Genomic DNA, 26033 nt, shown 5'->3' with positions numbered 1-26033 from the left:
CTCCACTTCCTCGGCACTGGGGAAAGACCAGGTCAAGCACCATGGGAGATCCTGCAAGCATAAACACTGGTCGCCATTGGCACATGGCTCCTGTTCCGGTGTGGTATCGGTGGCTGCTGTACCGCCACCGAAATGACCCAGTGGCTCGGTGGCCCCTTCCTCCGATATACACGGGAGTCCCGGGTGTTCCCCCACCGATATCTGTGCTGGGCATAGTGCCTCCTTGGAGGACTGAGGAAGCACCGGTGATGCCTCATCCCCCTCCCTCAGTCCTGGCTTCACAGGACTTCCAGGAGGAGTTTGGCCTCAGGGTGCAGAGCGTGGTGCTCCAAGCTCTGTGGAGCATTGAGCCGCCTCCACCGTGTTTTCTGGTGCTCCTGCTCGAGCGTCCAGATGTCCTTCTTGGCACCCTCCTGATGCAACCGGAGTCCGAAGGACCTTTGTTTCCCCAGTGGCCACTGATGTCCCCCTTGGGAGTGATCCTCATTATTGGATCCTCCAAGGAGGAAGATGTGGCTGGTTCGAGTTTCTAAGGCCTCAGTTCCCTGAGCCTTTGCCCGGGCCCTCTGGCCTCCCAATTCCCATGGTACCCTCAGTGCCCTCAAAACCTTCGGATCCCAGGTCTAGGGTTCTCCACTGGCCTCGCACAAGCCCAGCGATGGCCTTAGTGGAGAAGGCCCTTATGACCAGTGGGATGATTCCTCGGAGTCTTCGTCCAAATTCTCGGATGAGCCTCTCTCCGAGCCTTCCCCACTGAGGAAAAGCTTCAGTCCCCCCCCCCCCTCCCCAAATGACCTCTCCTTTGCAGGGTTCATCAGGGCCATGGCCGAAGCTATTCCCTTTCAACTCCTCATGGAGGAGGATGTGCGACATAAGATGTTGGAAGTACTCCAGTTTGATGCTCTTAAGGAAATTGTGGCAGTTCCTGTCCATGACATCCTGAAGGATCTCATCCTTCAGATGTGGGAACACCCAATCTCCATATCTCCAGTCAGTAGAAAGGCGGCTGCCACCTATTTGGTGCAGCAGGCCTTGGGATTCGAGAGTCATCACCTCCTTCACCAGTCTGTGGTCATGGAGTCCGCCCTTTAGAAGGCCAAATGCTTCCACACCCATGCCTCTGCCCCTCCAGGACAAGAACATAGGGAGCTAGATGCTTTGGGCAGAAAGGTCTTTCACTGCCTAACAGTTGCATATGACCCAATACAACCAAAATCTGTGGAAGCAGGTCCAGGACCTCGCAGGGAGCTTGCCACAACAGGAGTCACTCTCTGCCATTGTCCTGCAGGGTCTGGAGGCTGGCATACAAGAGGTGAGATCCACCTAGGATGTGTTTGAGACAGCGGCCCGAGTAGCTGCCATGGGCATCGGTGCCCGTAGAATGACCTGGCTCCGGGCTTCCGACCTCCATCTAGAGGTGCAGGAGAAGCTGGCTGACCTCCCATGCACAGTTGGACACACCATGAAACCCTCCAACAGCTCTCCGCTAGCACTTCAGACACTTCTTCCTCTGCCAGGAATTCTTTCAAGCTAAGTTCCAGGGAATCCTTTTACAGGCAGTGGAAATATTAGACCCCCACCTCTCGTGCTTGCATGCTGCGCACGAGCTCCAGGGGCCGCTCCCGTCAACAGCAGACATCTAGGCCCCAGCCAGCACCCCAGCTATGAGTTTATGGCTGGCGGCGAGGGAGCACGAGTCAGTAAAATGTACCCCCGGCATCGGATCCCCCAGTAGAAGTCAGGCTGATCAGCTTCGCCCACCACTGGAGGACCATCACTTCGGACCAATGGGTTCTCACCATAGTTCGCCCGGGGTACTGCCTCAATTTGAGACTGCTTCCAGAAAACTTTCCCCCATGACCATTGTGGGGTTCATCCACCCAGCAGGTCATACTTCGGACAGAACTCTCCGCTCTTCTCACAGCAGGAGCAGTAGTGCCCGTTCCTCACCTTCAGCAGGGTAGAGTGTTCTGTTCGAGGTATTTCCTCATACTGAAGAGTAACAAAGGCTTCTGCCCCATTCTCGACCTCAGGGCATTGAACAAATTTCTCTTAAAAGAAAAGTTTGAGGTGGTTTCTCTGGGCACTCTGATACCCTCTCCTCAAAAGAGGAGACTGGCTCTGGCTCTGCTTCCTCGATCTCAAGGAAGCTTACGCTCACATAGGTATCTTCTCCGGCCACAGAAAATACCTTCGCTTCGTGGTGGGGAAGGCCCACTACCAGTACATGGTGCTGCCTTTTGGGTTGGCCTCTGCCCCTTGCGTTTTCACCAAATGCCTAACTGTGGTGGCTGCGTACCTCAGGCAATCAGGTCGATACAGTAAAGTGAGCGGGTGAGCGCCCGCTCTCCCGGTGCGCGCACAGGCCAGTGTCCTGTGCGTGTAATTCAGTAAACTAAAATATTACGGGGACCTGTTGGAGTTGATTTACAATATCTAAAGGTTCTCTTCCTATATCCCAAGCCTCCGCGAGCCCTGTATTCGTAGCCCATTCCTGGGCCAACATTTTATACGGGGTTTTTTCCCATCCGGGAATTTTTTGATCCACCGGGCTTGGTGGTTCGGATGTCTCTCTTCCGTTTTTCCTTTTAAATAGAGACATCCTGTTCAGTGACGCCAAATGTTGGGAATGAGAGAGTAAGGTACTCTGACACAATATCTATGACATCATTTATTAATGTGACGACATGGTAATATACATTATTTACAGAAAGTTATTTACATACCACATGATTGCATATGCCATCCAGCACCCTTCGTGTTATCAGCCTTGTATCGAGGAGTCGTCAGGTCAGCAAAGGCGAGAAGGGGGTTTTCAGTGTCCAGCACTCTATACATCTATAGAGGCAAAATCTTACTCCCGCCAGACACTGGAAAGTCCTGCTCTTTTATACTGTGCCGTAAACAAGTGTGCGTGCGAGAGAGAAATGATTGATCGCTATCCCCCCATGTTATGTTTCAACAGTTGCTATTACCCAGTCAGACTTGTCCTGTCCCTGGCATGTAGGCAGTTGTTCAGACCGCCTTATTCCTGACAGGGAGCCAGAAAGCTGAGCTGCACAACCTGTTTAACAAGAACATGTTTATCCTACAGTGCTCATGGTTGGTCTTTACTTTGAAATGAAATGCACTTCCAAGTAGAAAGAACCAACTGGAACTGCTAAATTAACCCTATTTTGTGAATCAGTATAATTTAGCATAGGTGGGGGCCAAGTCATTTGTTTGTGTGCTTTCAAAAGCAATTAGTTACACCAGTTTTAAGTATTTAGGCTTGCTACAGAAGTATAAAGTGTGTGTGTGTGTGGGGGGGGGGGGGGTTGGATACTTATGCAAACAGGTTATTCCATGTTTTTAACTTTTCATTTTCTAAGGAATTCTGAAATATAAATTTCACTTGGTGGTTATGGGGTTGGATGTGTGGATATGTGGAGCAAACATTATCCAGGTTATAAGGCAACAAACAAAAGGTGAACTTTTTTGGAAGAGGGTGTAGACTTTCTGTAGGTATGGAAGTAGATGTCAGTCCAATTGGGCTATCAATTCTGCTTAGATGATTTGGTCTATATTGCTAAGGATCTGTGGCAGCTGTGGAAGTTTGACTGTTTTTAGGATTTCTCTTATTTAAATAAGCTTTTGTTGTTTTCCTGTACTAAGTAGATGAGCATACAAGTTTGCATGATCTCCTCTCACCAATCTCTTATCAGGAAGCTTGGTAGTAATCTAAGCACCAATAAAGCTAATGAGGCTGTTGCCTGGAATTAATGAGGCTATAGCCCAAACTTCTTGCCATCTGTTTCCATGGCCTTGCTGGATGATATGTCTCCACCCCCCCCCAACCTGGCATTAACCCAGTTAGTGCTTGGGAGTTAAAGCCTGCTGGTTTCCATCTGCCTGCCCCATGATCTGCAGCATTGCTAATTTTTGCTTCCTTTGTCCATGCCTTGTATTTATTTTCATTATCTGATCTTGCCTCTGCTCTTGAAAGAGTGAGCATGGATGGCTTGCATGATTTATCTGAATTTATTTTCCAGCTATCCCAAAAACAGCCATACTAAGTGGATAACAAAATATACATATTAAAATACACACCCAAAACATACTTAACACAAGACAGTTAGCAATGAACACAGGCATCACTTACTTAAATGAAAAAAGTTTCCAAAATAAGTAAGCCTTCAGTTTTTTCGTAAATTGCTCATAGTTGCTTAAGTTCAACTGGCAATGGAAAAAGCATGATGCTGAAATTTCTGAAGACATGTAGCTTTACAAGTTGGAACAATTAAGATTAATTGGACTGGAGGGTACAGGGTGGAATGTACTCTTGCAATAAATCAGGAAAATAAGAAAGATGTCCCCACTCACAAGGCTTTAGTAGCCTCTGTGCTCATTGAGTAACTGTAAGAATGGTTGAGTTAAACTTGTCATTTAGGGCAGCGGTTCTGAACCAGTGTGTCACGAGGCACTGGCAGGTGTGTCACGCACCCGCTGCTCTCCCCCTCCCCCCTTTCACCCCAGCGAGACAAATACTGCTGCCATTCCTGCCCGGGCTATCAGCACATTCAAGCCCCGAGGGGAATGGCAGCAGTGTTTTGTGGAAGCTGGCAACAGGAACGTGACCTTTTCTTCATCCCGCCCCTGTGGCCCGGAAGAGGAAGTGATATCTACTGGGCATGCGGGAAGAAGAAAAGGCCTATGCCTGCATGCTGCTGCTGCATGAGCACAGTGCTGCTTTCCTCCCCTCTGGCTCCGACCTCCCTTTCTCTCGCCAGCGCAACACCTGCAAGAAAATATAAAAGTATAATAAACTGCAAAAAAAAAAAAAGTCTGGGGTGGGGAGAAGAGAATAAAATTACAATCTCAGCCGATTGCTCTTTGCAGCGATCGATCGCAGCACAAGCCAAAACAGCTGAGTGTTGCCTTCTTAGCGCTATGGGGCTGGGGAGGTCGCTCCTGCTGCAGTTTCCAGCCGGTCAGGACTCTGCTTTTAATAGCCGCATACCGGCTACCTTGTGCTGTAGCTGCTATGTGTGCTGTGGGTGGGAATGAGTGAGACAGAGTGAGTCAGAATGTGTGTATAAGTAAGAGAAATGTGTGAGAGCAAGACTGCTCAGGAAAGTCACTGGTGTGTGTGAGAAAGAGATTGGTCAGGCAGGTGACTGGTTGTGTGTGAGAGAGATTGGTCAGGCAGGTGACTGGTGTGTGAGAGAGATTGGTCAGGCAGGTGACTGGGTGTGTGTGTGTGAGAAAGAGATTGGTCAGGCAGGTGACTGGGTGTGTGTGTGTGAGAAAGAGATTGGTCAGGCAGGTGACTGGTGTGTGTGTGTGAGAGAGAGATTGGTCAGGCAGGTGACTGGTGTGTGTGTGTGAGAGAGAGATTGGTCAGGCAGGTGACTGGTGTGTGTGTGAGAGAGAGATTGGTCAGGCAGGTGATGTGTGTGTGTGTGTGAGAGAGATTGGTCAGGCAGGTGACTGGTTGTGTGTGTGTGTGAGAGATTGGTCAGGCAGGTGACTGGTGTGTGGGTGTGAGAGATTGGTCAGGCAGGTGACTGGTGTGTGGGTGTGAGAGATTGGTCAGGCAGGTGACTGGTGTGTGGGTGTGAGAGATTGGTCAGGCAGGTGACTGGTGTGTGGGTGTGAGAGATTGGTCAGGCAGGTGACTGGTGTGTGGGTGTGAGAGAGAGATTGGTCAGGCAGGTGACTGGTGTGTGGGTGTGAGAGAGAGATTGGTCAGGCAGGTGACTGGTGTGTGGGTGTGAGAGAGAGATTGGTCAGGCAGGTGACTGGTGTGTGGGTGTGAGAGAGATTGGTCAGGCAGGTGACTGGTGTGTGTGTGTGTGTGAGAGACTGGTCAGGCAGGTGACTGGTGTGTGGGTGTGAGAGATTGGTCAGGCAGGTGACTGGTGTGTGGGTGTGAGAGATTGGTCAGGCAGGTGACTGGTGTGTGGGTGTGAGAGATTGGTCAGGCAGGTGACTGGTGTGTGGGTGTGAGAGAGATTGGTCAGGCAGGTGACTGGTGTGTGGGTGTGAGAGAGATTGGTCAGACAGGTGACTGGTGTGTGTGTGTGAGAAAGAGATTGGTCAGACAGGTGACTGGTGTGTGTGTGTGAGAAAGAGATTGGTCAGACAGGTGACTGGTGTGTGTGTGTGTGAGAGAGAGATTGGTCAGACAGGTGACTGGTGTGTGTGTGTGTGTGTGTGAGAAAGAGATTGGTCAGACAGGTGACTAGTGTGTGTGTGTGTGTGTGTGTGAAAGAGATTGGTCAGGCAGGTGACTGGTGTGTGTGTGTGTGTGTGACTAGCCATGGGCCCTAAGGAAGAAGAACGTGAGGACAGAGCTTCAGCAGCCCTTGCTGCTTCTGGTATGTGCTATTGGCCTACAATTGAAAGGGGTATGAGAGTTACTGGAGAGGGTAAGTAAAGGTGGCTTTTTAAGTTTCTTTCTTGATTGATTGCCATTTTAATTATTAGGTATTAAGTGATGTCTGCTGTTAGAAATAGTTTATTGGTATTTGGAGAATTTTTAATAATTTTGAAAATTTTTAATGATTGGATGTTCCATTTATCAGTTGTTTTGAAACATTTATTATATTCTAGTTTTAAAATTATTTTATATTTATCGGGGAATGTATAAATAGAAATGTGGAGACAAACTGAACTGGAAACAGCAAGAAGCCAAACTCTATATGCATAAAACAATGCAAAAACAAAAACATTTAGCTTTATGGTCACTTTATTTTGTATTTGGTGAGGGTCTGTCTGTGTTCTGCGTGTGTGACCCAGCTAAGGGTGTTCTGTGAGCTTATAGTTTCTTGGTAGGGATCTATAGCAGCTTGGCTTGTTCTGTTTTCCTATTGGTGTTTAGGGCCTGGTGTAATTTTTGCAGTTCTGCCTTTTCATAGGTAGGGTTGTTACTGTTTGAGTTCCATAATACAGGTGTAACTTTGTGCACATTAGTTTGTGTACATTATTTCAGATCCTGGAAGTCTGATAGATGCTATATTTTTGTTTTGCACAGAATGCAGAGTGGCTTTTTTGGGTTTCCATTCCAGTTTGTTTCCATATTTGTAATTTGTGGTCTTTCTATACATGGTGAAGATTGATTCTATGTGTGTGACCAAGGTGAAGTATTTTACTAGTATGTAGGCATTTGCATCAATATTATTTGTTGTGTTTTCTCAATAGAACATGCATTGGTGGTAAATTACTGTTTTTTCATAAGGAGGGCTATTGCACCTGGTAGGAGAGAGTGTTTTATGTTGCTGTTATTGAGATGTCACCAGAAATATCTTTTTTTGTATGGAAAATTGAATGGGGAATGTCCTAGTTTTGCTCTGCACCCATAGTTGGGGGTCGAGAAGGTTCCTGTGGAATGCAGAGTTTGTTTACATTTAGCCTGGTGTGATGGTCACATGTTCAGTGTGTCATGCGTGTGAGAACCATCTGTGAGGTGTGTCCCGACCGAAAAAAGGTTGAGAACCACTGATTTAGAGCATTCAGTTTATTTTCTGTGGACAGGCAGGACAGTAATCAGCCATGCAAATGGGGGATGTGATATAGTGTGCTAAGATGAAAAAGCTGTCTTAGAGCTCAAACTCTGAGGTGGTTTTCTGATCATGCAGGGGTATTCCCACAAAGCTGTGGCAGTTAGTCTCCTTAGTCTTTCACTTGCACAAAAAGACATGTTTTGCTCTTTTTAAATCGTTCAGACTTTCTTTACTTCTCTTATGGAAGTGTTTTTCATATTTTGTTTTCGCGAGTCTCCCAAAATATATATTTATTTTTTATTCCTTGTCATCCTGCTAGACTAGTCCAGACTTTGGCTTATGCCATCCTGCCAGCAGATAGGAATGAAGCGTTGCAACTTTAGTCACATCACTGCTATAAGGAGTGGTGCAGCATAGGCATTTGCCGGTATTTTTTTCAATCCCAGGGTAATGGCCTGTTGGCTGCTTCCTCTGTAGAGCTGAACCTTTAGCTGCTAGGTTAACAATTTGGTAATTATTCCCCTAGTTGAACAGGACTTCCCCCTAGTGGGCTCCTGATAGAGCAGGACCTGGTAGTTAGCTCCCAGGGTTCCTTCAGTCCTGGATGAGCCAAGAGGTGCAGATAGTATCTGGAGAGGAACCTTCATGTGGGTGCTTTCTCCTTGGATCTCTTCCTGAGACTGTTCCCTCTTCCCCTGCTTCTGGCTGGGAAAAGCATGAAGGTTAAAGCTGTTACGTTTAAGATTAGTGGCTGCTGTAGCTGTATAGAGATTTTTTTTTTTCCTGCCAGTCCTCCAGATCAGACTCAACAGGCAGTGGTGTTTGATAGAGTGCTCTGCTTTCACAAGTACCTTTCTTGTTGGCTTAGGAAGGGAGAGTTGTGTATAGACCACTACCTTGGGACTTCTTGTTTTGTTTCCCTGGCCTCTCACAGCTAGGATTCTGAGAAGAATAGAAGATCTGTTGATGGTTGGCCTGGTGGCTCTGGACTTTCCAAGAAGGCTGTGGTATGTGGATCTGGTGAGGCTAAAGGCTGGTATTCCCCTCCATTGTCTGTGGCCTGTTATACCAAGGTCTGGTTTTGATACAGGATCTGGTTCTATGTTGTAATATAGCTTGGCCCTTGAGAGAGTTTGCTTGCGCAGAAAAGAGGATTAGTCATTGGTAATTTCTACTTTGCTGACAGCTTGTAAGGATTCAACAACATTTGCTTATGTTGACATCTGATGTCCTTTCATATGTTTTATAAAGTTCTGACTGTTTTGCCCTGGTATGCAGGCATCCTGGCAGTCTTAGCCTCTCTGCTGTAGTTTGGGTAAAGGTTAGCCCTTACTTCCCTTAAGGTTCAAATTGTGATTGTCTAATTGTACAGAAGTTGGATTCAAGGTGTTTTGGTGGCTTTCCACTTGGATGTGGCCTGTTTCCTTAGCAGAGTTAAACATATTAATTCCCTATTTAAGTCTCTTGTGCCCCAGTGGGATCTTATTCTGATTCTTAGTGCTTGTGGGTTCCCTCTTCAAGCCCTTAGACTCTTTCCTCTGAAGGATCTTTCCTTAAAGATGGTTTTTCTAGTGGTCATATGTTCAGCCAGTTGTTTTTTAGAATTACAAACCTTATTTCTGAGATCTCTGGTGTTTTCTGCGGCATCTTTCTTTTCATCCAGTTCTGGCCTTACTCAGGGTTGTGTCTTTTCATTTAAACTTAAATAATTTGCCTTCCTGATTTCCCATAAAGGGAATTCCATGGTAGGGATATATTACTTTGTTTTTAGTATGTTCATTGCAGTCTTCTCAGGCATTTGAAAATGGTGAATGCTTTTAGGAAGTCCGATAGGCTGTTTGTGTTTGTTTGGTGTACCTCACAAGAGGGAGAGAGAGCCTCAAAATCCTCTTTGTCAAGATGTGTTAGAGACTATTTCCTCAGCATATTTGTTGAAAGATTGGCAGACTCTGTGCTCATTCTAGAAGGGCTTGAGCATCTTAAGTGGAGTCTTCAGCATTTGTTGTGGAGGACATTTGTAAATGGCCACTTAGTTGACTTCATTCATCAAATATTACAGGCTAGGGCTGCAGTTGTTTTTCCCTGCCAAGACTCCTGGAACTTTTCTTGTACCTGCCTGCGGGACCTGGACGCCGGGGGAGGAGCCGGGTGAGACTCCATAAAATCGGCGTTCCCGCTCCTCTGCATTTGCTGCAGTTGTTTTTCCCTGCCGGGACTCCTGGAACTTTTCTTGTACCTGCCTGCGGGACCTGGACGCCGGGGGAGGAGCCGGGTGAGATGCCATAAAATCGGCATTAATTCGGCGCACCGCAGCTGCCTGCGCGCTGCCAAACCCGCGCGCGCGGCTTTGCCTGGCTTAGCCTGGCATACCTGGCACTGGCAAGGAACTTTCTTTATTCATCTCTGCAGCCACGAGAAGTGTTGGAAAGGAACGGTCTTAATTATCAACTTTCAGTCACAAGACTCCTGGTAAGACTGATATTGAGTATATAAAATTCTTGTTTGTACTGGGTTGAATTGCTCTCTCTTTGTAAATGCCACATACAAAGAGAAAAGCAAAGTTGAGAGAACTTTCTTCTACTCCTGTGAGGATGAACTAACCTAAAATTGAGGATTGTTTTGTGAAAACTCCTATAGTTACTCCCGGAGGGGGTGTCGCTGGAGGTTTAGACCAGGAGCAGGGTCCTTCCTCCCAGACACATGAAACATCTTTGACCCCCGGGGCACCAATAACTCCTGAACCGCCAGCTGGGATCAGAGTGGGGATACCTCTTGGAGTCTATCCCAAACTCAAAATGGATTCTTTAACAACATGTGATCAGAGAGAGGCAGTTGGTTCAACTAGCTTTTCGGAGAGCTCACAGCTGGGCTCTATGGATCAAAGTGGAATTACATCTCCATTGGAGGGAGGAGCTAGTAATATCCAGGAAGGACTCTTGGCTGGGATTTCTGTTATTACTCCAAAAAATGTACTCTTGGAGAAATAGGAAATATGCTAGTTTCTATGCAGAAATCAATAAATAATATAGCAAATACATTACAGGAAGTGCTAAATAAGAATTTGGTTCTTCAATCTAAGATTGAAAAAGTAGAAGAATCAGTAAATTCTGTACAACTCAAGGTAGATGAAATGGACAAAATTCAATTGAATTTAATAAAATCTGAAAAATCCCATTTTGAGAGATTAGAAGTATTAGAAAATCAGGTGAAAAAAATAATTTGAGGATATTGAATTTTCCTAAGACTTCTTTAATAAACCCAATAGACTTATTTAAAAGTTATTTGGTGAATATCCTGAAATATACAAAGGCAGCAATACCAGCTAATGCAAGAATATACTATATCTCTCAAAATGAGGAAATGAATAATCATGATCAAAATAAGGATAATCAGCCTGAATTAGATTTGTCAGAATTGTTAGAAAAATCTTTTGAAACTAGTATAAATACTAGAGCCACCCTTATAATACAATTTTCTTTTCTATCTGAAAGAGACTCCTTGTTGAGACTATATTTTGGACACCAAAATGATAAGTTTTATGGACAGGCCATTAGGATCTTTCCGGATATATCATATACAACAAGAATTAAGAGAGAAGAATTTTTAGCAATGAGAGGTGAGGCTCAGAATAAGGGGATAAAATTCTTATTGAGGTACCCGTGTCAATGTATCATTATTAGTCAGGGGAACAAGTATATTTTCACACAGGCGACCCAGCTAAGACAATACCTGGATACCCAGTCTTAAAGTACTACCAATGTGTTGATTATAAAAAATGATATATAGGAGGAAATGAAAATTCCTTGTGTTTTATTTTCTTCTTTTATTATCTGCTTCATGACTGTTTAAATTCTCCAGCACTCTCTTTACTTAATTTTAGTTACTTTGGATGGATATTCACAGTTTGATTTAAGTCTATGTTAAATAATTTCCTGATTGTTTTTTCTTAAAGAACTGTGAAATGTATCTGATAAGACATGAAATAATAAACAATAAATTATAAATATTACAGGCTAGATGGGCTAGCCAAGGCAGATTCTGTGTGTTGGGACAGGTGTTCTTAAAGCAGTCCTGTCGTCCTTCATGTTAGCATGGGTGGGAGGAGGAGTAGCCTAGTTAGAGCAGTGGGTTACGAACCAGGAGACCAGGGTTCGAGTCCCGCTGTCGGTCCTTGTGACTGTGGGCAAGTCACTTTACCCTCCATTGCCTCAGGTACAAAACTTAGATTGTAAGCCCTCTGGGGATAGGGAAATACCTACAGTACCTGAATGTAAACAGATGTGATATCTCAGATTGAATGTCGGTATATAAAAATAATAAAATAAATAAATGTTAGAATGGGCTTGGGTATTCCCTACACATTTGAACTGTCAGGATGACAAGGAAGGAGAAATTTAGTCTTACCTGATACAGAAGTCTAGAACCCTCCTGGAAAGTGAGTGTCTGCAACTTCATTTGTTCTCTTGGGGCTTACAGAATGTTTTCAGTTTCTCTCTGTGAAGGGAGCCCAAGAATTCTCCATGTCTCCTTTTTTCTGGATTCTGTTTTTTTCTCCTCTTTTTTTTTCCCCTGTTGGAATCCTGAGAGGAGGTTTTCTTTTGGAAGATTTCCTCCCTTTATGCTTTTTCCTAGGAGCTTTTATCACTATTGCATTAACCTAAGAATACTGGCAAGTGCTTGTACTGCACCACTTCTTATAGCAGTGATAATATGACTAAAAGTTGTGATTTTGTCTTCATCTGCTGGTAGGATGCTATAAATCCATGTCTGGGCTGGCCTAGCAAGATTCAAGGAAAGGAAAATAAACACTCAATTTCTCTTTAGTGTTAATTTTTCATCTCAAAATTGAGTTCGACCTCAGCACTTTCTATGATGATGGACTGTGATCAGAGCTTTAAAAGATGCCCTTGCTGCTCCTATGTCTTTGTCTTTGATCAACACAACTGTTTGCTGTTTAGGCCTGCTAAAGAATATTCCACTATTTGACTTCAGATTAATCTTCTCACAAGAGGTGGCAAAGTTCCTCCAGAGAATCAGTTGGTCCGTGAGCCAATTAGATCCTGTTCCCTCAGATTCATCTGTAATCTGAATCACGACGTAGCCCCTTGGCTAACAGCTTGCTTATTTATTCAGTCTTATAAACCCTGGTCAGTATGGTGTACAACACTTTAAAATAATTCAACATTGTTTTTCTTTTTGTATATGTATTATGGGAATATATGATTATGTCTGTTTTTAATGGTTGCTTTTCTTTGTTTCTTGGTTTATATTATTTGTAATCCACTTGGAACAGGAGTCTGGTAATTAGGTGGAATATAAATTGCTGAATAAATCTAACTACAAATACAATAAATTTACAAATTAAATACAGTAAAATAAGATAAAAAATAAAACCATCTGAAAATCAGATGCCTATAGATAGTGGCTGCTTCTTACAGCTTATAATAAAATGCATGCTAATCCAAGTCTCTTCCACAATCACTTAAAAAGGCAGTTAAACCTCTCTTGAAGAAACCAGGCTCTTACTCAAAAATATTTATCATCCAGTCTCTAACCTTCCCTTGTCCAAGTTGGTGGAAAGAGTGCTTTACCTCCAACTCCTAGACTTCTAGAAGAGCAACATGCTGCACAGTTACCAATCCAGCTTCAGGAAAGGCCATGGAATCAAATCTGTCCATTTGGCCATTACAAACAGTATACACTTGTACACAGAAAAGGGTGGCGACTCTCTTCTAGTCTTATTAGATCTTTCTGCTGCCTTTGACACTGTTGATCACTAACTACTGATAAGATGCTTAATTACAGTGGCTTTCAAAGGCATTGCCATCAAATGATTTGAATCATTTCTAACAGAACACATTCCTTGTTACATGGGACAATAAGTCATCCAGTTCCAAAGATCTCACCGGTGAAGTACCCCCAGGATTCAGTCCTCTCCCCAATCCTTTTCAACACATTCCACCGGAATGATTGGCCAAACTTAATGTTGCGTCTGCCATCTCTGTCCAATAGTAGTTAGTGTTTGTGATTTGTAACTTGGCATGCATAAGGAACAAATGTATACCAAATTAACTCTGCATTTTTCTTGCTTTGCAGTAAAAGTTTAAACAGTTAAGGATATCTCAACTTTGACAAAAAAATGTTTCAAGTGATGTATCCTGTCAGTTTTAAAATCCAGTTATAATTTAAAAATATTAAAACAAAATATACCAAATGTCTTTCAAAAATTTCATATCAAAGGGGTCACTGAATGTGAAAACCAATGCAGAAAATCACACTTAACAGATAGGAACAGTTTGTTCAATTATAATAAGATTTCATCTTTATTTTATAGTTTCTATTTTTAATGGTAAATTATCATAACTCCCTTTTAAATATATCAGCATTGTTGAAAGACTGTTCTTAATATTGGGAATAATGAAGCTATCATAACACCCCAATACAAATTAGTAGAATTAAGTCCTACATACATGAATCTGGTGGTATTTTTGCATTTAATTTCATTCATTTATTTTATCAAACATGGATAACTTTGCTCCACTTCTGGAATTGTAAATATACTTTTATTAAGTTAAAAATAAAACTGATTTCACAGAAGTAAGTAGATAAATGCATTAAGAGCAAGATGTACCAAACATTTTTCCCATGGGCAGAAAATAAGAAAAACCTTTCAGTACATCTGTTCTTTAAAAAGTTTTACGGACATCCTTTAAATGCTGAGTCACTACTTACTGTTAATATTGTTGCTTAGATCTTTAAGTTAAGAGAATGCAGAAAGAGTAACTTCTTTTTTTTATGTTTCCCAGATGAAGGGAATGAAATTGAGGTACAACCTCCACAGAACAGTCAACTAACATGGAAACAAGGTCGACAGCTGCTCAGACAGTAAGTGCTAGAATATAGATATCTACATGCTTGTGTACAATTAAAAGAAATCAGGTAAACAGTTCAAATTGATCCAAATTGCTTGGGGCTATTCAATTGTTTTCTTGCAATTGAGCGAAAAACAAGAAAGCTAATGCAGTTATACCCAAAGAGTGGCCCATGAATTTTTTTCTAAATCAGTGTGATCAGCTTCGATCAGTACCTATATGTTAAGACCCTAAAATGTCTGCAGCAGGCACAATATTTTTGAAGTAGTCAAGATTTCTGTAATGTAGCTTATTCTTCTTCAAATCTCTAAAGCATTTTTCAATTATTTGATATTTATTTTCTAATTTTTTTGCACATATATATTTTTTGATGACTCTTTGATGAATAGAATTAAAAGGAATAAAGAATGGCCAATAGAACCATCCCTGGTTGGTAACCACAGACATGGCAGAAAGAAATAAAGGAAAGTAACTTTATTATAAATTTGCAAGGACAAGTAGGATGAACCAGCTACATAATTTGGCGATGTCATCAGACAATACCAGTGCAGAGCGTTTCCTAGAGCAGGGCTTCTGTAACTATCCTGGTAAAGAACCCTGCCTACCAACTTTCCGCAAAAGATTGAAGACCTGGCTTTTTAAACAAGCCTTCCTGGACAACTCATAACCATCACCATCTCCTGTAACAATGTTACTGTAAATATTCATTAAGTTATTATTAAGTTATTAAGTTAAGTAATTATCCCCTTACAAATCTTTACTCCCCACCGTTCCTCTTTTTTCTCTCTCCCAGTTATCTTACCCCTGTTTTTTGTAATTGCTTCCCCTTGCACCAGTTTAGTTCTACTGTTCTATACACCCCTTGTTTCTATGTAAACCAGCATGATGTGACTTGTTCATGAATGCCGGTATATAAAAAAAACCTAAATAAAATAAATAAATCCACAACCAGTTTTGTTCAGAATATCCACAATAAATACATAAGCAATAAATCTGTATGCTTTGGAGACTTTGTGTATGCAAATTTATTTCCTGATTATTCATTGTGGATATCCTGAAAACTCAACTGGCTGTGGGGTATAAGGACAGATTTGGGAAGCCCTGTTTTAGAGAGTTCTGGAAAGGCTTTGAAAAGATTTTCCTGGCATGAGAAGGGCTTTCTGCCTACTTGCTGCTGTTTAGGGCTCCCACATTCCTTTTTGGTTCATGGATGACATCTGATGCATTTCTTGTCCTGAGAGAGAGAACTTTTTATTTGTGATAAGAGCTTTCTTGGCTGATTCCTAGTGACTGTATTTGGTCCCATTAGCTTCTTAGTAAAATCTATTCATTTATTTTTTGTACTTTTTTGGTGCAAGTGCTTACTCCTGAGATTTCATCTTCTCTTAATGGCCTGATTCTGTGACATCAGTCTGCCTATTTTTCATCATAAATTTTCTCTTGATTTTGCTGTTTGTTTTCCTTACCATAAGAGAGGAGATCTAGTGTCTTCAAATGCCCATGCTACTATCACAAAATGTCCATAACTGATCATCATGTGATGTCTATGCACTTTCAAAAGGTTAGAGCATGATGTCCCTAGATGTGCCATCTGCTGAAAAATGTTACCTAAGTCCAAGTTGCAAATATTGAATCTCCTTGTCATCATTGGCTAGACTGTGAAACTCCTTAATACCAAATACGTTATCAAGACATAAGCACTGCACTTGATCCTTGGCGATCCTTCAGCACTGAGGTGGGGGGAGGTCGGGTCTATCGTCTCCCTTGGAGCTGGAATCAGAGGAGGGCTGGAATCTTACTATTCTTTCCAAAATGCATTAGAAGGTTTTCTTAGTTTAGTTCGAGACCAGAGATCTGTTTGCACTATGGGGACATGTAGTTCCAAATGTAATTTATAACTACTAGCAGATACAAGATCTCATTGACCAGCAGTAATGAATTAACCATGACACATGAGTTGTCAACTGACAGCATCAAATGGATCCCATCTCTCTAGCTTGGTATAGTGTTATTACTGAGCATGCATGGGGACCCAAATGAGAACTGCCTTGTCAACCCCTCAGTCTTTTTCTTAAGAGCTTTTCTTCAGAGCTTTTGCTTGGATGTCTACCCTCTTTTTCTTCATTCTTCTTATCCTCTGCTTCTAGCAGTTTATCTGAACACTAATTCACTTTACCTTGCTGCTTTGGCAGCTCCTGAACAGCCCTTTTCAGTGTAACCAAAATATGTCATTTGTCAATGGCCACAATATCTTTTACAAGTGCCTGGAACCCACTCACAACTCAGCTAACTGCTATGATTGTGGTCTGATGTTGCCGAGATCCTAGAGAAACAGGGTTTAGAAGATGGAGGAACTTTGCAGGTCAGTGAAAAGTCGGAGCCATTTCTCCCCTCTAAGCGGGGCTTCCTGAAGCTCCCTCCTTGCTGAGTCAATCAGGAGCTCCTTGGACAAAGCTCCCCCCAACTCTGGCACCAGATTCCACATCTGCCACAATTCACGGCATGGGTTGTGCAAGAGCCCATTAACTCTGTGGGGCTTCCTTGGAGCTGGCAATGCAGTATGTCCAACCGAAGCAGAAGTCAGTGTTGAATTATCCCCTATTGATGCACTGAACATCTGCATGCTCTGGTCTCTGCAGCCTTTAATGCAGCTAGTCTAGGAGGGAGCCTCATGGAGTCCACTACATGCATCTCAAGAGAATGACTGTAATATGTTTCAGAGGAGGATGTCCCTTCTCCAACTCTGGGTCAAAGGACACAATAATCCATAGACTAAGTGACTGAATTGATGAAGACTTTCTTTCTCTCTTGTTGGTGGCCAGTGATGATGAGGGTATCCTTCAGCTTCACCTATTTAGGATGTGATTTGTTCCTTCAAGGGGGAGTCCCTCTCACCTCTGGGCCTCGGGAGCTTGTCTCAGAGGTCCTCTTGGTGGGAGCTAATACTCATCAATTGAGCAAACCTTCACTTTTTGCAGAGGAATCTACCCAGCAGTATGGAGCATGGGACACCACTCTCTTAGCATGCTGGTGTTCTCCAAGGTAAGAGGACCCTGCCCCAAATGCAGCTACCTTCAATCAGTCATGGGTTAGCATCCCTCCACCTCTCTGTTCCAAGGAAAGATCTTTAGAGATTACTTCAGTCCCCTTTATAAGAACATGCCATACTGGGTCTGACCAAGGGTCCATCAAGCTCAGCATCCTGTTTCCCACAATGGCCAATCCAGGCCATAAGAACCTGGCAAGCACCCAAAAACTATCCATTCCATGCTACTGTTTCTAGTAAGTTCTATTAAGTGGCTATTTTCTAAGTCAACTTAATAGCAGGTAATGGACTTCTCCTCCAAGAACTTATCCAATCCTTTTTTAAACACAGCTATACTAACTGCACTAACCACATCCTCTGGCAACAAATTCCAGAGTTTAATTGTGTGTTGAGTGAAAAAGAACTTTCTCCAGTTAGTTTTAAATGTGCCACATGCTAACTTCAAGGAGTGCCCCCTAGTCTTTCTATTATCCGAAAGAGTAAATAACTGATTCACATTAACCCGTTCTAGACTTCTCATAATTTTAAACATCTCTAACATATCCCCCCTCAGCCGTCTCAAGCTGAAAAGTTCTAAACTCTTTAGTCTTTCCTCATAGGGGAGCTGTTCCATTCCCTTTATCATTTTGGTCGCCCTTCTCTGTACCTTCTCCTTTGCAACTATATCTTTTTTTGAGACGTGGCGATCAGAATTGTACACAGTATTCAAGGTGCGGTCTCACCATGGAGTGATAGAGGCATTATGACAATTTCCGTTTTATTCACCATTCCCTTTCTAATAATTCCCAACATTCTGTTTGGTTTTTTGACTGCTGCAGCACACTGAACTGATGATTTCAATGTGTTATCCACTATGACGCCTAGATCTTTCTTGGATGGAAGCTCCTAATATGGAACCTAACATTGTGTAACTATAACATGGGTTATTTTTCCCTATATGCATCACCTTATATTTTTAATTTTTTATTTATGCATTTTTACAGTACAATAGGAAATACTATGACAGATTAATTCCTAAATTGGTAATGTATTCTTTCAAATCTTTTATCTGTATGATATCTGCTTGTGATTTAACTACTCTGAACAGTTTTGTATCATCTGCAAATTTGATTACCTCTCTTGCTGTATTTCTTTCCAGATCATTTATAAATATATTGAAAAGTACGGGTCCCAATACAGATCCCTGAGGCACTCCACTGCCCACTCCCTTCCACTGAGAAAATTGTCCATTTAATCCTACTCTTTGTTTCCTGTCTCTTACCCAGTTTATGATCCATGACTTTTTACTTTTCCTAGAAGCCTCTCATGAGGAACTTTGTCAAACACCTTCTGAAAATCCAAATATAAACTATATTTACAGGTTCGCCTTTATCTTTGTTTATTAACTCCTTCAAAAAAGTGAAGCAGATTTGTGAGGCAAGACATGCCTTGGGTAAAGCCATGCTGACTTTGTTCCATTAAACCATGTTTTTCTATATGTTCTGTGATTTTGATGTTTAGAACACTTTCCACTATTTTTCCTGGCACTGAAGTCAGGCTAACTGGTCTGTAGTTTCCTGGATTACCCCTGGAGCCCTTCTTAAATATTGGGGTTACATTAGCCACCCTCCAGTCTTCAGGTACAATGGATGATTTTAATGATAGGTTACAAATTTTTTCTAATAGGTCTGAAATTTCATTTTTTAGTTCCTTCAGAACTCTGGGGTGTATACCATCTGATCCAGGTGAATTACTACTTTTCAGTTTGTCAATCAGGCCTACCACATCTTCTAGGTTCACCATGGTTTGGTTCAGTCCATCTGAATCATCACCCATGAAAAACTTCTCCGATACGGTATCTCCCCCAACATCCTCTTCAGTAAACACTGAAGCAAAGAAATCATTTAATCTTTCCGCAATGGCCTTATCTTCTCTAATTGCCCCTTTAACCCTTTGATCATCTAACGGTCCAACTGACTCCCTCACAGGCTTTCTGCTTCGGATATATTTAAAAATGTTTTTACTATGAGCTTTTGCCTCTGCTGCCAACTTATTTTCAAATTCTCTCTTAGCCTGTCTTATCAATGTCTGATCTGCTGGAGCAATCATCTCCACCAGTAGAGCTCTTGTACTCTAATTTTTGCAAATTGTGTGGCAGACCCGGTCTGGCCAAAAATGTCATTGGCCCTTTTTAGAACCCATCCATACCCTTCAGTCCTTCCCACCTGGAGGTTCTGGATTGGATGCCGGAAGACTGTTTAGCCCAGCCATGTTAATACACAATGGGATTCAATTAGAGAGCAAAGATGTATTTTTTCTTCACTCTGGTGAGGCCTCCCAGCTTCACCCAAAGGATTTTGTTTTAAAAGTGACACCTCCCAGTGACCCCCTGCCTTAAGATCCTTATAATTTTCAGAGCGAGAGACTTTTAAGCCTGATGCCCTTTAGAGGCAAAAGGGCTCTCACTAGGGGATCAAAGACCTGTGAGCCTACTCTAAACCCTAGGTAGGCAAGAACCAGTGATTGATCCTGCTGCAAGAAACAGTGAAGGCAGAAGTGATATCCAGTTTAAGCTTTAAAGTATTTTTTGGATTTAAGAAGGGGAGGTTTTTAGAACTCCCTTCCCCATTGGGATTTCAGAGCAGCGAACTTGTCTGATCCCACTAACGTTTCCCCAAGAGAAGTTCCCCTGAAAGATCAGAGTTTAAGGATGACAGAATCTTTAAGGAAGACTAAGAACAGGAGATCGCATCCAGATCTCAACCAAAGGGCCAGGATGGGTTGGGTATCCGAGGAGAAGATGACTAAAGGTAGGATTTTTCAGCACAGTTGCTGGGAGAGTTTGCGCATACAAAATCACCATGGGCTCTATCAAGGGTCTGGTGAAAGGACACCTACCTACCCAAACTTTTTCCTGTACCATCAGTCAGATGTAAACTCACACTTCTGAATAACGTACATCAATTTATTATTGTCAATCAGTAAACTATTATTTTACACCCAGACCTGGTCCTGTCTGCTTATTATAGCCTCTCACCACATGAGAAGCACCTACAGATCTGACAGACACTGGTGATCTTTTTTTCATTGTCTGGGCCATAAGTGAGAACTTCCCCCCCACCATAAAAAGTGTCTGGTCTCCCCCCCCCCCGCCAACAGATTGAGACAGCATGGGATGGAATGGTCAGTCAGAGCAGCCCCAGAAGATATAAATTAGCTATGTGCCTTAAGGAGGAACAATTCTCCAAAAAAGGGGTTACATATGGACAGTGTGTGATTTAGACATTCTGTAATTTTTGAGCAGACCATGGTTGCAGATGATCACCCCATCTCACTGCATCGGGTGACCTTGACAGACTATATTAAGAATACATTTAAAACGGGGCTCAAAATCTTTCTTCAATGCTTTCTAGCTAAATACCAGTTATTGCAGGTTGTCTCGAGTAAAAAGTGGAAAACCGGGACTTCAAGATAACCCTTAGCTGGGAGTCCTCTGCATGTGGGACTGATTTTCTTGGAGAAAGCAAAATTTCTTACCTATAAACTGATATTCTCTGTGACCATCAGAATGTCAGTCGCACATACCTTCCCACCTCCCTTGGATTTCAAACTGTTTTTTTCCTTATCTAAAGCTATGTTATATGACCGAAGCAGCCTCATGCATGGTCCTAACTGCACATATGCAGAAAAGCTTTATGGACTTCTCTAGCAGTAGTTAGGTGTCCATATTTCTGTGCCATCAGTGCTGTCACCCATATATGATGGACTTATCCTGCTGTCCTTGGAGAACATCAGTTTCAAATAAACTTTTGTCTTACTGGGTATTGTGGTGAGGTTGTCTGATTCAAAGAACATGTAGAAATTTTAGGGTACAAATTTGAAAGAGATGGAGAGAGAATGATTTGTTATGAAGCTGTTCTTTTTGTTTAACTTTGTATTTATTAGAATTTCAAATTATCCTAGGACAAGCAGGATGGGAGTCCTCACAGATGGAAGGCATCATCAGATGGAGCCCGGCATGGAAAACTTTGTCAAAGTTTCTAGAAGTTTGACTGGCACACTGAGCATGCCCAATATGCCACTATCCATGCATCCACACGAGGTCCCCATTCAGGCTTTTTTTCCATGGTGTTAGTTGCCTCGCAGTTTTTGGAGCTCTCTAGTTTGTGCTCTCTTTTCAAGATCAGATGACCCCCAAGGGCTGTCATGCTTGTGTTGACAAAATGGAGAAACTCTTTGGCCCCAAGAAGTCCACTCCATCTACATCAGCTTCGAAATGCCTGGGGGTAGGGGGGAACCACTGGATACGCTGTCCCTCTCTACACCCCCAGCAGCTACTTCCAAGGATCGGGGAGCTGGTGATCGGCCCTCACTGCTATCAGTGCTCTCTGACATCGGGTTCCTCCGCTTCTTTGGTGCCAGGGAAAGACCCGACCGAGCACTGTGGGGAAACCCTGAAAGCATTGCCACTGGTCGCCATCCGTGCACAGCTCTGGTTCTAGTGCAGCACTTGTGGCCGCCATGCCACCACCGAAGAAGCCCTGTGGTGAGGAGGCCCCATCCTCCGGCAGACCCGGGAGTCCTAGCATTCCCCAGGGACATCTGTTCTGGGCACCGAGCCACCTCGGGGCTTCAAGGAGACTCCGGTTACTCCTCGCCCCCTCCATCAGACCTGTTTTCACCCAGACTTCCAGAAGGAGTTGACCACAGGGTGCGGTGCTCCAAGCCTTATGGGGCTTTGAATTGCTCTCGGCCCCGGCCCCCATACCAGAATCAGAGCCCGCACCATCTCTATTGTCACCCCTGCTCAAATGTCTGGATGTCCTACTTGGCGCCCTTCAGATGCAGCTGGTGCCTGGGGGATCATCAGTTCTCCCATGGCCACCAATACCCTCCTCAGAAGTGGTTCCCATCATCTGGTCCTCCAAGGAGGAAGATGTGCGCTGTCCGGTGCTTTGGTCCTGAGGCCACATTTCCATGAGCCTGTGCCCGGCGATCACAGCCATTGGTGCCCTCCCTGCCACCGATGCTGCCGTTTCCCTCTGGTCCTTCGGTACCCAGACTAAAAGATGTGGCCAGTCTTCACTCATACAGGTCCCTTGGGGACCTAAGTGAGGAGGAGGGCCCATACCATCTATGGGAAGATGACTCTTCTGAGTCCTCCTTCTGAAGACTCTGGGGACCTCCTCTCGGAACCTTCATCACCCGAGGAAAAGCGTCACTCTCCCCTGGAGAACACCTCTTCTTTGCGGGGTTTGTCAAGGCCATGGCCGAAGCCATTCCCTTCCAACTCCTGAGGAGGATACACGACATAAGATGTTGGAAGTTCTCCAGTTTGTCTATGCATCTAAGGAGACAGTGGCTGTTCCTATCCACGACATCTTTAAGGATCTTCTCCTTAGGATGTGGGAACATCTGATAAACAGGAAGGCAGATGCTACCTACCTGGTGCAACAGGCCTTAGGTTTTGAGAAATGCCATCTCCCCCACCAGTCTGTGGTGGTGGAGTCTGCTGTCAAAAAGGCCAAGCGTTCCTGCACTCATTCCTCCACCCACACAGGTAGGAAGGTCTTTCAGGGTGCTTTACTCATCGCCCGTATTGCCGCCTCCCAGTTATACATGACCCAGTACAACCGGAACATTTGGAAACAGGTCCAAGAGCTTGCAGAGTGACTACCGCAGTAGCAACAGGAGTCAGTTCTCTGCTGTTGTACAACAGGGCCTGGAAGCTGGAAAACACGAGGTAAGAGCCACCTATGATGTTTGAAACAGCAGCCCGGGTGTCCGCCGTTGGCATTGGGGCCTGTAGAATGGCCTGGCACCGTGCTTCCAACCTGTGTCCAGAAGTCCAAGAGAAGATGGCTGACCTCCCCTGTTAAGTGGAAAATATCTTTGGGGATAAGGTCCAGGGACACAGTAACCCACCTGAAGGATTGCCATGAAACCCTTCAACAGCTATCCACTAGTGCTTCTGACCCACCTTCCTCTGCCAGGAAATTTTCCTGACCAAGTTCCAGGAAGTACTTTTATCATCAGCAAAAGTATTATCCTCCATCCACCCAGACTCACATGTCCCGTGCTGTTTCCAGAGGTTGTTCCCCTACGTAGATGACTAGTTAGTCAAAAGCAACTCCCGCAAAGGAGCATTGAGTGCTTTGACCCTTACCATACAGGTACTGCACTTTCTGGGATTTGTCATCAACTACCTGAAGTTTAACCTCTGTCCATTTCCCCAGCTGGCCTTCATAGGAGCCAGGCTGGATACAACTCAGGCAAGGGTGTTTTGCCCCACAATTGAGCTCTTGCCCTGTCCCTCGCTGGCGGCCTTGGTGGGCGGCACTCAGCAGGTAACTGCTCATCTTCTGCTTCGATTGCTGGTCCACATTGGCAACTTCTGTCCATGTCACTCCATTGGCCCACCTCTGTATACGCAGGACACAATAGACTCTGCAGTCACAGTGGCAGCAGGCATCCCAGGACCTCAGAATTCGTATTCCATCACGCAGCCCCTGAGGATTTCCCTGTCCTGGTGGGAGAATCTCCCCAATCTGGAACAGGGGGGTTCCTTTCCAACCTGTGCTACCTCAAGCAGTCCTTACCACCGATGGCTCCCCCCACAGCTAGGGGGGCACATGTGGACGGTCTATACACACGGGAACTGGACAACTCAAGAAGATCGGTACTAGGTAAATTTCCTGGAGCTTCAGGCGATCCATTGTTTTGTGCATTTCAGGATCGGCTGTTCCACAAAGCAATCCTGATTCAGACAGACAATCATGTAGCAGTGTGGTATATCAACAAGCAGGAAGGCACAGGATTGTACCTCCTCTGTCAAGAAGCGGTGCAGATCTAGGCTTGGGCTCTTTCACAAGGTATGCCCCTACGAGTAACTTCCCTGGCTGGGGCATTCAGCATACTGGTGGACCACCTGAGCCGCTCTTTCCAGCCACACAAGTGGTCCTTAAATCTGGCAGTAGCAGCCTGGATTTTCTGCTTGTGGGGAACTCCGGATGTGGATCTCTTTGCCTCCCCCTACAATTGCAAAGTAAGCAACTTCTGCTCTCTCTTCAGGGTGGATGGATGCCCAGCCTCTGAAGCCTTTGCCCTCCATTGGAACACAAGCCTCCTCTATGCATATCCTCCTAGTCTGCTTCTCATGAAGACTCTCCTGAGGCTCCAACAGGACCAAGGGACCGTGATTCTACTGGCACCATACTGGCCCAGGCAAGTCTGGTTCCCTCTCCTTCAAGATCTGTCGATAAGGACTCCCATCAGCCTGGGGACTGCACCCAACCTGATAACTCAGGACCGGGGCACACTGTGCCATCTAAACCTCTGGGCGATGGCCTTGACAGCTTGGATGTTCAGCGCCTAGGCCTCTAGCCCCTGAACTTGTCTGATAATGTGTCCCAGGTGCTGGTGGCTTCCAGGATGCCTTCCACCAGGAAGTCTTGTAAGTTGAAGTGATAGAGGTTCTCAGCCTGTTGTGGGGTACAGGACTTAAATCCGTTCACTTGCCCATTGCTGAGATTTCTGGACTACCTAGGACACCTTTCTGAGAGTGGACTGAAAACCACCTCGGTTGGGGTCCATTAGAGTGCGGTCAGTGCTTACCATAGTGGGGTTGCTGGTGCATCTATCTTGGTTCAGCCCATAGTAGGTTGCTTTATGCAGGGTCTGCTTCAGCTAAAGCCCACTCTGTGGCCCCCTGTTGTCTTGCTATGGAAGAGGGATCCTTGAAAATACTGCTCCATTTGAGACTTCTGAATTGACAATTTTTTTTTTTTTTAACCGGACTTAAGATATAATTGCTTCTAGGGCTATCTTAATTATAACCTGTGTTCTAGAATCAGACAATTTAATTTTGATGCAATATTTCAAAAAAGGGCCAGATGTTTTGTGGTCAAAAGATAGAGATATTTCCTCAGGTTGCAAGGGAGACCCAGCTGAGAAGGAGAGCTTTTTTACAACTCAAGAATTGGGTTCTCATGCTGGGTGCATCCATTTTCTTAAAATTTCCCTGTAAGTGTGTTTATCTTTTCGGACCCTACACTTCTGGAAACTTTCTTAAATGAGAAAGCTGTTTAACTTTTGTTATAACGCTTAATGAAGTATCAGCTTATATATTTAGTTTTTGTACTCTGCTTGGATGCTAGTTTCAAGCTTCTTTTTTTTTCTTTGTCTACTTCTCGACTATAGATAGGGACTTGTTGTTTTATAAATGAATATTTTCTTTGTGTAAAGTTTAAATATTTTCTTCTAATTTTTTTGATGTGGATTTATTTATGTTCTTCTGTTCATGATTAAATACTAATAAAGAAAAAATAAACAACCAAAATAAACTCCCCAGTTGTAAAAACCCTGGTTTAATCAGCAATCCCTTTTTCTCTTATTCTGAGTAGTCTGAGTATGTCTGGAAACGGAGAGATCTCTTCAGAGTATAGTCTTAATAGATATCTTTGAATCCAGAAGTAGATTAGCAGAAAGGAATAGTTTCTTCATCCACTGATTTTTTTGTTAAAGGACAGTCAAATTAGAAATGTCCAACAAAAGCTATTGTTCTCTTCCAACTTAATTTTAAAAGGTAGCATATAATATTCTAGATCTAGGTGGAAATTTTTCGGGAAATTTAAGAGAAATTGTGAAACCAAT

At 43.7% G+C, this 26033-nt stretch overlaps 1 protein-coding gene across 5 annotated transcripts in view; it reads left to right on the top strand.

Annotated features, from left to right (window-relative positions):
* Positions 1–26033, top strand: part of STRN (striatin) — a 533408-nt gene that overhangs the window by 272278 nt on the left and 235097 nt on the right. For 4 of the 5 annotated variants that reach the window (XM_029593930.1, XM_029593929.1, XM_029593928.1 and 1 more), the window contains exon 3: positions 14291–14369. The exons of the other annotated variant lie outside the window; for it this stretch is intronic. In XM_029593930.1, coding sequence (XP_029449790.1) covers positions 14291–14369 — 79 coding nt within the window. The remainder of the gene's footprint in view (positions 1–14290; positions 14370–26033) is intronic. 5 annotated transcript variants of the gene reach the window in all.

Source organism: Rhinatrema bivittatum, chromosome 3, assembly GCF_901001135.1.
Source record: "Rhinatrema bivittatum chromosome 3, aRhiBiv1.1, whole genome shotgun sequence".
In the NCBI taxonomy this organism is placed as follows: domain Eukaryota; kingdom Metazoa; phylum Chordata; class Amphibia; order Gymnophiona; family Rhinatrematidae; genus Rhinatrema; species Rhinatrema bivittatum.
This window is presented reverse-complemented; position numbering and strand designations above follow the sequence as displayed.